Source organism: Rutilus rutilus (assembly GCF_951802725.1).
Source record: "Rutilus rutilus genome assembly, chromosome: 7".
In the NCBI taxonomy this organism is placed as follows: domain Eukaryota; kingdom Metazoa; phylum Chordata; class Actinopteri; order Cypriniformes; family Leuciscidae; genus Rutilus; species Rutilus rutilus.
In genome coordinates, this window is record NC_140221.1 from 29389226 (window position 1) to 29406127 (window position 16902).

Genomic DNA, 16902 nt, shown 5'->3' on the forward strand with positions numbered 1-16902 from the left:
TATCTATGAACTTCATGGAGATGAATAAAACAAAATACATTAGGCTAGAAGTAATTTTTTATTTTTTAAACGTGAAACTGTATGTTTATCTGCTCCAAGAAGAGTTATTATTACATCGCTAGTGAGAAATGTCATGTAGCTTTTAAGTTGTTAAACTATTTTACTAATAAAATCATCAGAGTTGCGCTGACAACACGTTTCTGTGCGAGTGTGTCTGTATTTGTTACTGTACTTGTGTGCGTTTGAGTGGGAGAAAGAGAGTATGTGCTTTGCTTTCCATATAATAAAACGTAATTTTGTAGCAAAAAACATGGAAATAATTTGTCGGTTTTACCCTGTTGTTTACTAGCCTATATCTATTTGCTTGGTCAGTGTCATTGTGGGTTTTGGTTCTTCTGCTGTTTTAATCTGTAAAGACCTTTGAAATAACTGAAATCATTTGGCGAAGTGATATGGAACTGTAATGCGGTCAAGACCTGCCTGGAACTACTTTAGCCGTGCGTTTCCCTGAAAATGATTGCACACCTTAGAGAGCATTCATCAACCAATCAGATTCGAATACAATCTGTGCCTTTCAACGTGACCACCAACCCAATGAGGTGTTATAGCACATTTCTGCGCATGTGAAAAGGATGATGTTTTGTGTGGATATTGGAACATGGGTGAAGTACAAATCCTAGTTTACATAATAGATAATGGTTTTGAATCCAAATACATTGCGAATATGGAAACCGTTTGGATTCTGTTTCCATTTCGCTTTAAATTAATTTGTTTTGGCTTGACGTTTATATAGCTACTTATATTTTTCATTCTTGTTCTGTGCTGAATACCGTTCAATTGAAAGGATTTGTTGTTGAGTGAGGGGAATTAAAATAGCCTATTTTTTTTATAAATGTTTATGTTTGTAAAACATTTCGCTTTATTTACCATTATTTCTGAATGTAATAATAAAATGTTGACTAAAGGCCTGTTTACACCAAGGACGATAACTATAAAGATAATGATAAATATAGTTCTAAAAATCTTTCACACCACAGCTATAATGATAACGGCACAGAGAAATGATATCGTTGGAATCACTTTCAGAACGATTTTATCCAGCTGATGAACGACAGCCAATCAGAATCCATACGGCTGTAACGAGTTTGAGCATTTAAAGCGGCAGACAAGAACGCGCTTAGAATAAACAGAACGATATCGTGAACGGGCCTTTATACATGACTTATCTCGTTTTTTTTCTCTCTCAAAAATGCAACATTTTATTTGTGTAGCATATTTAACCATGCAACATTCTAAAATATTTAGAAAATGTACTTAAATCGGTCAAAATTCTTACCGTCGGTTAACGGTTAACCAGTTAATTATGAGCATTCCTAGTCGTGGAGATGCTGTATTTTTTGTTGTGGGGGCAAAAAAATTGTATGGACACCAATACTGTCGCCATAGTACTGTTTTCAGCTGTTCATAAAGCCTCAGGAGCTGAAACCCGATTATGGTGAGGAACGTTAAAGTTTTGACACGCTTTAAGCGATTGACCAGTTGACTGGTCTCACCAATCATGAGAGTATACAGGACATTTTCAGAAAGGCGGGCTTTAAAGAGACAGGAACTAAAACAGAGTGTTTCAGGCAGAGGGTGAAAAGACGTGCTGCAGCAACCGGTTTCACAGACAGGGCTTAAGTCTTTAGTCCCAGACTAAATGTTTGAACTGTCTTAACTCAAAGTAACTTGCACTGACATATTTAAAGAAACATGTCAGCGCCATTAAATTACCACACGACCTGTTTGTCAAAAAACAGTAGGTACTAATTTGGCCAGGGATTTTTACGCAGGTTGGGTGAGAAAAACACTGATATTATGGATTCGGACCGCACTAAAATCACCGACTTACCCCTATAAATGTTTAAAATACCATACAAGCCCATGAGAAACAATATTAGCGTCCGAATAGGACTTAACTGACAGTAGCCTATTTCACTGGCCTTTAAAAGCACTTTTTAATTAAATTAATAATATTGTATAATAATATAATAAAAATCTAACAACAATCAGTGTAATGACAATTTTATTCTTTGCATGAAAACACTTGAATTAGCCTAATTTAATACTGTCTGGGTGCATTAAAACTTCAGAATTATATTCGTATAGACCTGTAACAGTGATAAGGTAAAGCTAAGAGTGGTCCAGACCAACCTTACGAAAGTGTGACTTACAGAAGATATACTTAGCGTACGAACGTGTCGGGAATCGTGCCATAACGTTAAGAGAGAGGTTAAGGAAAAGGTTAAGAACTACTTAGCGATAAGAATGTTTTGGGAAACCGGGCCCAGGAACGTATAGGAAGTAAGGTCTTTTTTTTTTTTTTTTTTCATGCTACTTTTAATCATTCATTTAATTTACTTACCACGATAAATAAATAAACCACTAAAGGACAGCAGAGGTTTAGGTCATGCCAAATGCCTGCTACATATGCCATCACCCACTGATCTTTCTGGCTGAATAATGGGATATCTCAATGGCCTTTCCTTTTCAGAAACAAGCTCAAAGCTTTAATGGCCTATAAAGACAGCACAGTCTACTCTGTGCAGTTGGAAAAAGGTCGGCTCTTAACCGAGGGCCAATTAATCTGCATGTTTTCACATAAAACAGTGAGAAAAATAATAATTCCCTATGCTGAATAAATGCTAAAAAAAAAACACATTTCATTTTATTAAAGGGATAGTTCACCCAAAAATTCAAATTCTGTCATCATTTACCCACCCTCAAGTTGTTACAAACCTGTATGAATTTCTTTCTTCTGCCGAACACAAAATAAGACATTTTGAATAATATGGGTAACCAAACAGTTGATGGGCCTCATTGTCTTAATGTCTTCCATAGTATGGAAAAAATACCATGGAATCAATGGGGCCCATATCAACTGTTTGGCTCCCAACATTCTTCAAAATATCTACAAGCCATACAGGTTTATAACAACTTGAGGATGGGTAAATGATGACAGAATTTTCATTTTTGGGTGAGCTAACACTAAATATGTTAGTGAAAATGGCTTAGCCTGTGTGAGACTAGATGGTGTTAAACAAACAACACCACACATTTCACCTCTGTGGTGACAGGAGATAAAATCGTGTGGTATAGATGTGTCATAGGGAGGACATGTGCACCTCTTTCGGCTACACTGAGAGGCGTTGTGTGTGTGTATGTGCGTCTGAGGGGTGGATTGGGGGGGGGGGAGAGCAAGGGACGTCAATGGCACTGAGGAAAGTAAGAAAGAGGGAGTGTGACAAATCCACGCCAAAGGCTGAATGTGCAGTGCTTACTGCTCAGATCAGATGTTAAATCGGACCAGAGTGGGGGAGAGGTCCACACAAGAGAATGAACGTTAATAAAAATCCATAATACACATGTAAAGCATGAATTTTAAGTGAGCTTTGTGAAATGACTAAGCTCAGATGAGGTCCATTTATAACTGTTAAGATACTCAAATTGCCTTGACTCAATGTAGTCACCAATTCAAATTCACTGATGTTTTTGAATAAAGCATTATGTCTATATGCATGGAAAGCTCTAACTCCATCACATCTGTGAGAATAAATGGAAAATTGGTATGTTGAAGGTCTGTTTTTACCAATAAGAGCAACTAATGTATGATGTATTATGCTGACATTGGAAGCCACTGCAGGGAAAAACATAATTTATTGCCTGAAACTGTGTACAATGTCAGCTTGTGTGTCTGCGTGTGTGCATGTGGTCAGGCCCAGTGGGTAGTAAGGCAAACATTCAGCTGTCAGTCTATGGTGGCCTGAATGGAAAAGACCTGGACATGTCCATCACCCCTGCTCAGCCTCCAGATGGCTCACCATGGTCTACTTATGGACTGTTTCTGCCCACCTTTCAAGTGCTGTCAACAAATTCAGCGAATATTTGGGGGATATTTCCCCAAAAGAAAGAATGTCACAATTAAAACAACTGATAATTGAAATATTATCACAGCAGCAACACCTCATTTGTATAAGGTTGTGCATACTCTATTAGAAAAATGTAAGAATAACACTGCAATAGAAAAGGTAGTTCAAATTTGTAAGGCATTCATGTTAAGATGCTGAATTTAGTTTAGTGTACAAATGGGGCTGACTCTACCCAAGAAGTCAAGGTTTAGCTGGTTACTGCTGTAACTACACCATCTGGCCCTAAAAAGCACCATGTTCATTCAAAACCAGTGATGCATTCTGACAAAACAATGTTTTTTTGTAGGCATTTTTTTCATATATTGCTAACATTTTACTTTATTAGCTCAAATAACTTGCCCAAAATGCTCAGAATGCTCAAATTTCAAATGTGCACACAGATGTTATCTTGTCTCTTCCCTGCATTATTCGCCCCATATGTGAATTACGTCATGTCTAACATTTGAACATGCTTGTATTAAAGGAAGCACATTTAGCATTTCATAGTGGTTATTTGCAGCTATAGCTCTGCAAACCAAACAGAAATTTGTTCAATGGAAAAGCTGTCTGTCATACACACTGTTTAACAAGAGGCTGCCATTCATTCAAGTCTGCAGCGATTCTCGATTCAATTCATCCTCTTTTTCAGCATGAGAGATACTACAGTTGTCATGTGGCAGGAGGAAAACAAGAAAATACAGTATTACACTTTTATTCTGGTTTCATATTAAAATGTATAAACAAGTTCTCGTCTATTCCTTTAAAACTAATTTATGATATGGCTCTCTTGTTATTAGGCTATCTATTGGTGTGATTCTTACAATGCTATGCTATTAAATGAATTGCATTTATCTCAATCTGTAATGACTGGAAATGACTGTGTGATACGTTTCTTTATAAAGAAATAGGAAAAAAAAAAATCAAACACTACCGTACAGTTTGGGGTCAGTATCTATTTTAATTTTTTTAAAGAAATAAATACTCTTATTCAACAAGGGCACATTAAATTTACATTTCAAATAAAAGCTGTTCTTTCAAACTTTTTATTTATCAAAGAATTTCCGCTCAAATAATAAGCAGCGCAACAGTTTTCAACATTGATAATAGGGCTGCACGATATTGGAAAAAACGCATATATTGCAATATGAAAACAATTTCATCAGATGATTTGAATAGCTCTATTGGGAAAGAATTAATTATTTTAGTATGATTGGGGTGATTTTGTAGGAGAGTGCATCTGAGAGTGCATCTATCAAAATAATAAACAAATTACAAGCATAGATAAATACAACAGAACAAAGATACAAATGAACTAAACAGTGCTTTATGTTTTTCAGGTAAATCTAACTGTATTCAGGTACAGACATTGAATAATCAAATGTAAAATAACACTGCATCTTCCCTGTATAGGTTAAATTAATACAGTTAATTAATAATATTTATCTTTATTAAAGCTACAAAAGTGTTTTTATCTTTCTCTTTTGTTGTTTGATTAGTGACAAAAAGCTGCAGGTATTTTAGGCTGCTGTCACTTTAAGACGAATCCACGGACCCAATATAATCATGATAACCGACTTTGTTTACGAGGATACTCGCTGAGACAGGCATTTTGACTTAATTTTGCGAGCAAGCGTCAGTTCAAGCTCAAAAGAATGAGAACTGAATTCTGTGACCACATACTGTCTTGCGTGGCTCTGTGTGCATGCACCAAGCGTGCCGCACAAGGGCTGAAAAGTGAAGCCAAATCGTCTCTTTTGGGGGATTTTCGTAACTGTTTATTTCACACAGTACACTTTGTACTAACCGTTTCTGCGGGAGTGAGGGTGGGACCTTGATATCGCGGCTTTACTCTCTGCTCACCACTGCGCAGCCTCGGGTCTCGCGTTCACTACTGCACAGAGGCAAGTCCCAAATCTGCGCAAGATGTCAGCGCTATTAGGACTTTGGCGGCTTCACTTTTAACCAATGAAAGAGAGTGAAGGGGCGTCGTCCATCTTTTTTTACTGTCTATGGTTTAAACTGACAGGACTTAAAACACATGCGAATGATAAACTTTCACTCTGGTTAAACTTCGCAATTAATCCGCAAATCACATCATGCGTTACAAACCGGAAGCGATCAACATCGCACATCCTGCGATGTGACTATTGCGGATCCACACATCGTGATATCATCAATGCTAATACGACACATCGTACAGCCATAATAAATGTTTCTTGAGAAGCAAATAAGCATATTATAATGATTTCTAAAGAATCACTGAAGACTGGAGTAATGGCTGCTGAAAAATTAAGTTTGCCATCAAAAGAATATATTACATTTCAAATAAATATTAAAATAGAAGACGGTTATTAAATTGTACTAATATTTCACAATATTACTGATTTACTGTGTATCTGACCAAATAAATGCAGCCTTGGTGAGCATATTAAAAGATTTAGAATTTTAGAATGGTGTTAAGTAACATCATTAGGAGGAGATACTTGAATGTTCAGGTCAGTATTAAAAAAAAAATCTAATAATCAGATACAATTTTGTCCAGTCTAAATAAAGCATTCTATTGATTAATTACAATTAGTATTATCAGAGGATCTCTCTGGGGTTCATTATGACAATCTTGACCCACAAATCCAAATATCCATTTAACAAACGTATTTTAAAAGCTAAATTGGGTTTTTATACCTTCATCTTGGTCATTCATATAACAACATGCAAACAGCAACTGGCACCTACTGAGAATAAGCAAGTATATTAAAATAACTGATCAATACGCAGATCAATATTGACACACATCTTGAAAGATTTCTATTTTCTGGTCGTAACAACTGGTAATTGAAATGACCAGGACGTACATATATAGACAGAGCTACAGGGTGGAATCAGCCATTAGTCTCAGACCAGAAGATGTGTGATCTAATGCTGAAACAAACGACCTGTCCACCAAGACCCTATGGATGCAGTCTAGGAATGAATGGAAGATGGGCTTTAGAGAACTGATGATAAGAGCATGTTGAAAGGAGGCATGAATAAGAGTGATCTCCTTGTCTCATGAAGAAAACGCATGCATGCTCTTTCTCTAAAGCCAGAAGTGGTAAAAGGCTTCTGCACAAAGATGTGAGCTTGACCCACATATCCTCTCCTTCCATAAAAATGCATGAGCTATGCATCTGCAGCAAAAGAACTGCAGGATGAGGCAGTGTGTGTATGTATGACCTGTATGAAGCCAACACGTGGAACTAAAAAAATCAATGCTAAATCAATAATATCTCATTATCACTTTTTGCAGTCACTGCATCACCGAATACATTTTATAAGAAGTACTGAAAATTACTTTTATCATGTTATAGTAGGTCTACTTTCTACATGATTTATCAACTATTAAAAGACTAGCCTACATGGATAGAAAGTCCGATTAAAAACAAACAATACTACAAGTGAAAATGAAATTAAAACTGCAATCACTCACTAAGTTAAAGAGGCCACGCAAACACATATGCTGACTAATGCATCTACCCTCTGCGCTAAAGCCTACATGAATGCTCATGTTAATGGGATACCGTCACTGTGAAACGTCAGGAGTGAAAATGAATGATGAACGCATGGTGGACATGGTGGCTAAAGAGCCCAAGACTCTCTAATGGTATTCAGATCCACAAAGGAATGAGGTAAGAAGTAGAGGAAAATAGGACAGGCGCATATATAACTCACAAACAGGGAGCTATAGCCTAATTATGAAATAGCTTGTAATCTTGAAAGTTATTTCTAAGCTATGCAACAGTAATATCCAGTACACAAATTTGATTTGCTGACCAAATTGGTGTTTCCTCTAGAACGCCATGATCACTCAGAGCCGGGTTTCTCTCACTACTTGTGTGAGGAGAGCGGGAAATGGAAACCCACGGAACATTTTGAGCATGGGAGGGAAAATCATTCCGCTCCTTTCCACTCACATATGCTGTTCCAGATCAGCTTTTATCATGTGCATTGTTTTGTGACACAGAAAGCTTAAGGTTTTGGATCTATCTTCACTAAGAAAAGAAAAAAAACACACAAATTGGGCAGCAGACTGGTGGTTGGTAGACATGTGGTTCACCACAAGGCTAGTAATGTGCACTAACAAATAAATGGGTCAATTTTGATTCCACACAGATTTTAAGAAATATCACGCTCACAATTCTGCTGTTGAATATCAGCATGACCTGTGGTACTTGAAACACAGCCGTGTTGATATTAACTGTTTAAGTCGACATGAAACGGAAGTTTCAATTGTCTTTTCAACCCTATTGTGATGTATATCTAAGTGAAACGGCTTCTAGGACAAAAAAAAAAAAAAAAAGTAGGGTGGACCTTGTCCATACCCCATAGGGAATTTATTGGATCATTGGATGGTTGTAGTTTGCTATTGCTGTGATCTCATGTGATTGACAGGTTGGCTTGCCCTCTCACTCCTAAACACACATCATGACAGAAAAGAAGAGATATCACCACAAGAAGGAGGGGAAGTTATTTTTAATCAAGATTATGAGTGTACATGAATTTAATAATAATAATAATAGTAATGGTGTGCAGAGATAAATAATAAATACTGCAAAATTCCATTAAAAATAAGAATTGCTCATTGATTTCATGGTGACTAAAGGCGGACCAAAAAAACAAATTGGGTTTATAATGGATTTGAAACGAAATGATCCTTTTAAGGTAAACTACACCCACAATTGTCCATAACTAAATAGTAAAATACTCGCATACTAGTACCTATAGTAACAGAAGAAGAATTCTCGTCCACGAGCTCATTCTTCCATAACAAGCCAGTCTGTATGACGTCATTTCAGCTAAGCAACCTGGCGGCTCTTTCACAGATGATGTGTGATAGAGCTGATGCTAAGAAAACATGCTTGTCTGCAACAAATCTGCCTTTTTATACAGACATAAATGGACTGGATCGGTTCCAGTCAAATGGTCACTTATTCTCGCATAATTATCATAGGACCTCGTTTAAAGTTCAATGCATATTTATGACACAGCCCTAATAAGCTCGATGCAATAATACACAATTCGCGCTTGCTCGTACAGTCATATTATGCACGCACGGCCGATGCAGCCTGAACGTGAACAATAAACTGAGCAGACAGCGAGCGCTCTGCAAAAATCAAACCCGTGCTGTTGCAGGACAGAATGAACCCGGGCTGCACATACTGTAATTCTTGCGACAGCCAATGGTTTTTCAACCGTGTTCATTCAATAATAATACAGAGATGCTTATTGGCTCGTGTTCCATTCACAATATCACTCCCAACTTGAATATCTGGGTGGTCTAAACGGAACAATAGACAAAGGGTGAGAACCACAACTAAACGTGAAGCGTTTGGCAGCGTGCATCTCTGCGTAACAGTTCATTGACCAGGAACGCGGACTGACTGACTGATCACTGTTGTTTTACATCAATTACCAGTGTGAAGAACAACAACGGTCATTGCTGTGACACTTCACACCATCAAGCATATCTAAATGCATTTACTCAAGAGGACAAAGCCTGTCTAATCTATAATGACTTACCTCTCGCGCGACGGCTGTCTCTCTTAGATCGGAATGCGGTAATACACGACAACTCTGTGTGACTCTGTCAAAGACGAAACTGTATGTTGGATCGTGTAATGGCAGAGCTGTGTTAACATGATTTGTGAACGCTCGAGGAGCAGCGGCGTTTTTGTCCTCAAAATGACCATCAGAGTTGACAAAACTGTGGCTTTAGCAGATGCTGTGACTGCGGTTTCCTGGCAACCTAAATTATGTTGCGCTGATGACTGAATGGAGTTGACGTGCTGTTATTGGTGGTTTTTAATATATATATGAACACACATGTATGGGGATGATATACGCATAGCTTTTCTATAAATATACTGGACTTTGACGAAAAGCTACGGCATAAAATTCATATTTTAGTGATTGTGTCTAACGTTAAGTGACTGGCGCTTGACTATCGTAGTCCTCCAAGACGTGTTAACTTCAGCCGTGTTTGTCTTTTACCTAACGCATAAACCGCCGAGCAATATCTGTCAAAAAGTCATTGATTTGAGAGCAAACCTGAGCACTGATGTAGTTTAGATCAGCTATCTTCCGTTTCGGCTCCTCAAGAGCGGCGTCTCCAGGTAGCGCGCGCCAGTGAATCTCGCCCCGACACAAATCTAGACATCCAGTGCGGTGGCGCACCGTCGTTTACATCCAGCTCATTCAAATCACCCTCCCAGGGAAGAGCAGGGAGTATCTGCCATTCGGCATCTACTGCAGTCGACGGTTCAGTCTGGCCAGTTGAATCTTCATTGACTATGTTGTGGCAACCCGCTCAAAGTAACATGCTTGTCAATTCCCCACCGGTCTGTTAGTGACGTCCAATACATTCCATTGGTTGGCTGTGTTGTCAATCAGGCTACTACTTACACATAGAGGCGGGGCTTACAAGACACTGGCCTCTATGGTACTGCCCGTTTGATTTAAAAGGGACGTGTGCCGCCCAACGGTGTCGTACAAAAGTGCTTTTCAATTGGTCTTGTATGCAAGACATTTTCATGCTTCCATTGATTAGCAGACCACACCAGAAATGTAACTTAACAATAAAGGGGTTTATTTTCAATATTTAATTGGCAAATGGGCAGCTGTTTTCTACAATAAAATACAACAAATCTGAGAAAAAGATGATTAAATCAAAGCAATTATATTAAATGTACAAAATAATCACAACCTTATTTGTCCTGTTGTCTGGTCATCGCCTCAACCTTTTTCTACACTTGAAAGCTACGAAAAAGAACAGTGTCTTTGTCTTGGAGAAATTAGGAGCAGACTTGTTCAGCACAGTTGTTTCAGTGACTTTCCAATCTGTCCTCTTAAAAAACAAAACAAAACATTTTGTTCTGACCAGGTGAGTTGTTACACCATAAACTTTTGTCATTAAATGGTCAATGGCTGTTAGGTCTATATTTAAAGCCCTGTAAGAGTGGCTTTGAGAATAGAATGAGGATGTCCACTTAATTACGGTCACACGCTCACATTAAGAAGAATATACTGACCAAATAATGACCAACTTCAACAGTCAACAGGGTTCATAATCCTGACCATAGTTTACTGTTGTTATTTTTGGAGAGCACTTCAATCTTTACAAAAATATTTGTTTAAAAAAAAAATGCAACAGAAATTAAAGACAATAAAAGAGTGCTTGACAGAGCAATGAAAAGGACAGGTCTGGACCCAGGCGACAATGAAAACCTCAGAGGAAGTAGGGTGTTGTCGTTCGCGGTGGTATGACCCTTTCCGAGTCAGGAACGGCCCGGAACAACTTGGGCTCCCGTGTGTTCACGTCTTTGAAGACCATGATGGAGGCTATGTTACCACAGCGGTAGCAGTAGTTTGGGGCCGACCAGACGGTTACCAGCTTCTCGTCAAACATGAATTTGTAGCCCTCATGAACCAACTGATGTGCACGGCAAATCAGCTTCAAGTTGTTGATGTGAACAAACTTGAATGGAAAGAGAAAAACAATTCAGGTTCTGCACACACAGGTAAATTTACTGAACATTTTTTTCTTCTTTTACTAGCATGTCAGATATTTGAAACAGCCAAATCATTTAATTAAAATGATATTTTAGTTAACCGCTAATTTAACTGTCAAATTAATATTTAGCTCGCAGCATATTTCATAGAAATCCAGATCCAAGAAAATCCAGAGGCTACCAAACTGAACACAGTTACTAGTTTTTGCTTCACTATGAGATATTTTTGTGAAACTTCACTGCACTAGTAAAGTATATGGAAACGCCAACAACTACATCTCCATTTCATAACTCACAGTGAGTGAGTGAGAGCCACGCAAATGAGCAATTTCTTAAAATACTAATTTGCATATTTCACCCTGTAATTGCAGAAAAATGTCTCATGCTGGTGTTTTGTATACACACAGGGATGAGTGTTAAAAGAACTAAAAACAGACAGTGTATTTAGAGAATGCTCTTACCTCATTGGTAACCTTAGCACCAAACAGCCAGCCAGCACCCCTTGGGCTGATAGCCCAGGTGTCCACGTCCTCTGGATCGGACCAGACAAGATCACAAAATGCTCCCTTATGAGGGATTTCCTGATTGCGTTCAATGGTGCGTATCTGGTCCAAAGTTTTGATGTCAGGTGAAAGGCCACCATGTACACAAAGGATTTGCTCATCTATCAACTGTGGGAGAAATCAAAACATCACAATAAGTACAGCTGAAGGAAAATACATGTTAAACAGTTATAAAGTGCAAAACAGCATTTTCAATCCAAGAGTTTTTATTTTATTTTTAAGCATTACATATATTGTAAACGTATCTCAAGTAAACATTTTTTGTTGAATTTGAGTACTAGCTACACTATTATACATTATAGACATGAGTAAAATGGTCAAAACAATTGCAATATTATATCAAACTAAAAATAAACCAAATCAGAATTTATAAGGCTATATGATGCACTTGTAGTACCATTCATTACTGTGGAAGCATGGGGACACAAATTAATATGCTACACATGAGATCTATATTTGTAAATTGACTCTACTATTACCAACCAACAAAAGATCAAATTATATTCATATATTATATTTGGTGATCTGGTTTATTTAAAAATTTCACAGATAATGTATAAAGCACATAAATTTACTTCCCAAATGTATTCAGAGGCTGTTTGAAATGAGAAATGTATAAAAATGTAAGGACACAGACAAATATACTTGTAAAATAGGTGTGACAAGTAATTAAGAATGTGTAGTTCCCTTTGCAATTTAATGTTTCTAAAAATGTGTAAATGTATAACACAAAATTTATATGAAATACTTTTTTAAAAAAAAGAAAGAAAAAAAGGGACTACTTGCACAACTACTTCCGCATTTTACTTATTACAACTCTGGTTTCCCGTAACAGCGCTCAGCGCACCTATATACATTATTATTACTACGTTTATGCCTGTCATTTGATTAAAAAAAAAACAATGAATCATGTTTTCTGTGTTAATATGAATTATCTTGAACCTGCTGAAATGTTCCTATAAATATATTTTCTTTCCAACTGTGTATTCTGAATAATTAATAATAAAAAATGTATCCCACTAGCATGCAGCAATCCAGTGCTTGTCTTCTCATTAACAGTGTTTTCTCTTACTAATCATATTTCATACCTGTGGAGTTTACAGCTTTAAATGAATTTGACTGATAGAATTGCTTGTGTGTGCTGGAGCGCTTATTCCATCCAGTCTTTTAAAATATTTGAAATGAGCGAGCGGTATGTGCCATAAATAAATTTAACTATGTTAAATATTTAATTAATCTTAATCAGTAACACACAGCATAGAGGAGAATGACAGTGAACTACATTGATTAAGAATTTTGGGCATAAACGTAAATAACACAGTAAAATGATTGCCGATGAGAAATGACACAAAATAGTGATTCAAATATTTGTATTCATCAGGTCTCACACACACTTCAGCATCACGGTCAATAGTTTATGCTGGGGCCACACCAAAAGATATTTAAAATCTTATAAGATTTTCAAAATGTGAGAGACCACAAACATGAGGAGAAAAAATCCTAGATTTAACAGTTGCTCCTATAGTGTGTGGTTTGCCGTGATGTGAAGACAACACCAAACACAAACAGATTTTCAGTCCCGACTGTGAACGGGAAATCTCGCAAAATCTCTTGAGACTTCAGAATAAACATGGCGGACTACAGACAGGAAGAAATTGTCAACTCTATTGTGGTATGATTTACAGGGCACGTTGTATAAACATTCGATCTTTTGCCACAAATCGACAAGCTGATCCTTCATCTCTGATGCACATATCTATTTCACTCTGTGCTGTGCCATGACTGCAGTTATTATGCTTCAGTCTTCTGTCAGCTCGCTTTCTGATTGGGTATCGTTTCTTTCCCCCTGACAATCAACAGAGTACATGTGTGTTTGTCCTCGGGGTTCCCCGCACACCATCAGGATTTCTGATCCTAAATATTCAACATGTTGTCAACAAGATTCGCGATCAGGGCGGCTCCGATGTTCTTCCGAGCAGGTTCGGTCCCTAGTCTTAACACACCTCACACCACAGGAAAATCTGATAAGATAATCTGTAGAACCATCAAGATAACCGGGACTTCACTTAGGATTGTCGGAAGGGGAGAAACCGGCCCGAATATCTTGTGGTGTGGCCCCAGCATTAGACGAGCACTGACACCCTGTAGTGAAATAATCGCGCATGTTTAACAGCTTCTGCTTTCTAAGATCGGCCTGGGTTGGATTAAAACTTCATGTTCCGTTGAGTTTGGAAAATTCTTTACACAGTAATCATAAGAATATCTCTTCTCCTGTCTCTGAAAATGTTCAGATTTCTTAATCTTGCGGACACTCATTTCAGGTGGTTTAGTCAACTAGGTGACTACAGCACATTGAAAATATACATGACTGGAAATAAATGAGTTGTACCATTTCAAAATGGAAGTGTCACGAAGCCCAGTGCAAGTGGTCGATTGTATTAATGAAAGGTGTAATTTTAAAGAAATTGTCTTGAGTAACTTTTTGTTTTCGTTTGTTTGAGATGCTTATTTAAAAAGAAATTTTGGTAAAATAAGCGAAGGGTTATTTAAAGCTTACACATTTTTAAATGACTATGAAGCGCAACAACTGGGATCCTTAAGCAAAAAATCCATTCAGTTTCTCCATGGGGAAACTGATTTTGAACAATAACTTATAAACCTTTAAAGACTGAATTACTGTGTTATAACCCTTTAACAAAGTCTGAAATTGTATATGTAAAATCTTGACAACACTTACGGCAGCAACAGTCAGCATGTCAAATACTTTAGTGCAGTATCGCCAGGCATTAGCATTTCCATATTTAGTTTGGCACTCATCTATAGACAGAAAGAAAGGAAATGAAAACCTAAAATGAATGTACAACAAAATCTCAATACAATAAGTTCAACATGATAGGCATGCATTTGATTTCTGTAGTCTCACCATAAAAGCCATACACTTGTGTGATCTGCCTGCTCTCGTGATTGCCACGCAACAGTGTGATGCGGTCGGGCCACTTTGCTTTAAGTGCTAGCAAATATGTGAATGTTTCTAAGCTGTAATATCCTCGGTCAACAAAGTCTCCCTAGAGGAAAGAGAACATACCGTTATCTCTTCAATAAATGCTTTGGAGAAAGATCCCAGTGAGTCACCAAATATGAACTGCAATACAATATGCATCACATCATCTTTAGAGATACAATACCATGAAAATGTAGTTTGTGTCTGGTACTTGGCCCCCAGTTCTGAAGAGTTCACATAGGTCATAAAACTAGGGACAAAGAAAAGGTTTAGTTCAGGGCTGCCCAATCCTGTTTCCAGAAATCTACCTTCCTGCACAATTCAGCTCCAAACCTGAACAAACACAACTGAAGCAGCCAATTAAGATCATCAGGATTACTTGATAATTACAGACAGGTGTGTTTTATCAAGATTGGATGTGAACTCTGCAGGTAGGTAATCTCCAGGAACAGGATTGAGCACCTCTGGTTTATGCCAATATGCAGCATGTTGTTATGGCAAAAAAAGAACATCATTACAAGATCTGCAACTAACAACAAAGATGCATTAATAGGGCATTCTCGCACCTGTCCATGAATGTCCCCGCATACAGTGACTGGAGTGGATACTGGCTGTACATTTGATTCTTCAAGAAGCAGGTCACATACATAGTCACACAATCTCTGTCAAAGCAATAAAAGACAGCAGATTTGAACAAGCTTGGAAAAGGGATGGCATCACTTATGATGACAGCAGAAGCAGCAAATTACTGCATCCAAGGTCACGTTTATTCATAAGGAGGTCAAAACCGAGCCTTTTCAGGTCGCATTTTTTCAAAATGGCACATTAGTGGCTTGGGTGATACTGTTATGGACCGCATTGCTGCATTGACGATTAATTCAGAAGCCTAATTGTACGTACAAGTACTCTATTTTAAGATGATGGAGTGGAGAACGGTTCAGGCAAGAATGAAAACTGCTAATAAAGACCACATTTCATGAAATAAGATTAACTAAGAGATAGATGGGCGTTTCAATTTAGTTCGCTTGATAGCAACAACATAAGTTAGCCACCCTAGGTGTTCACAAGAAATAATCGGTTACAGAACTTTATAATGACTAACTGCTTTTTCGGGCCGCATAACCTGTTATTTCTGATCATATGTAGAAAGTAAATCCCGGAACACAAGCTAACTGATTACGTTAGATTCATTCGCAACGACTGCATTGCATTGAACACACTATTTTACCGGCCTTTACCACGATCTACATGACTTTATAAATATACTAACAACTAATATATTTAACATTCTTAGAAAAAGCACAAATTACAGATGATAGTCACCTTTAAGTCGTTCTCTGGAAGATATTTGCACTGCCTCGCAATTTCAACATACTTATCCAGGTCCAGAGGCGCCATTTTAAGAACAACAGTCGATGCGATGGAAGAAGCGAAGAGGAAGTCTTTCCACGTCATAGAGGGAGGTAATGATTGACATGGAATCAGCCAATCAGTACTTCGATACGGCCCTGAGCACCACGGCGCCACTTTTTTTTTATTCAAGCTACATACATTTTGTACAAATACAAGTATTAAACATTATACATACAATACAAAAAAAAAAAAAAAAAGAAACTATATAAAAAAAAGAAAAGGGTACCATGGGATAATATATAAAGGTTCTCCACGTCGCCACTTGCACGCATTCGTTGCGGTGGTTGTCACGTTTCTCGTTATAGAGTTGGAAAAACATATTGAGCAAAAGACAGAGGCTGATGTTTATCAAAAGGTTCAAACTTTTTTATTAAATGATTAAATAGTTTGAGGCATCGATCTCGAAGTAGGCTACCTTGATCAAAACATTCTCC

General features: G+C 37.6%; 2 protein-coding genes across 4 annotated transcripts in view; both read right to left on the reverse strand.

Annotated features, from left to right (window-relative positions):
* Positions 1-10290, reverse strand: part of scai (suppressor of cancer cell invasion) — a 32831-nt gene extending 22541 nt beyond the window's left edge. For 2 of the 3 annotated variants that reach the window (XM_084415299.1, XM_084415297.1), the window contains exon 1: positions 10032-10290. The gene's annotated coding sequence lies outside the window, so the exon portion shown is untranslated. Of the gene's footprint in view, positions 1-9503; positions 9568-10031 lie in introns of all 3 variants that reach the window. The other variant, XM_084415298.1, reaches the window with a different exon arrangement.
* A 258-nt stretch (positions 10291-10548) lies between these two features.
* ppp6c (protein phosphatase 6, catalytic subunit) lies at positions 10549-16556 on the reverse strand. Its single transcript, XM_084415454.1, has 7 exons — positions 16379-16556; positions 15622-15717; positions 15240-15305; positions 14978-15119; positions 14792-14871; positions 11953-12162; positions 10549-11457 (listed from the first exon to the last, which is right to left on the reverse strand). The coding sequence occupies exons 1-7, from the start codon at positions 16508-16510 to the stop codon at positions 11209-11211; spliced, it is 975 nt and encodes a 324-aa protein (XP_084271580.1). The 5' UTR covers positions 16511-16556; the 3' UTR covers positions 10549-11208.
* Positions 16557-16902: the final 346 nt, after the last annotated feature.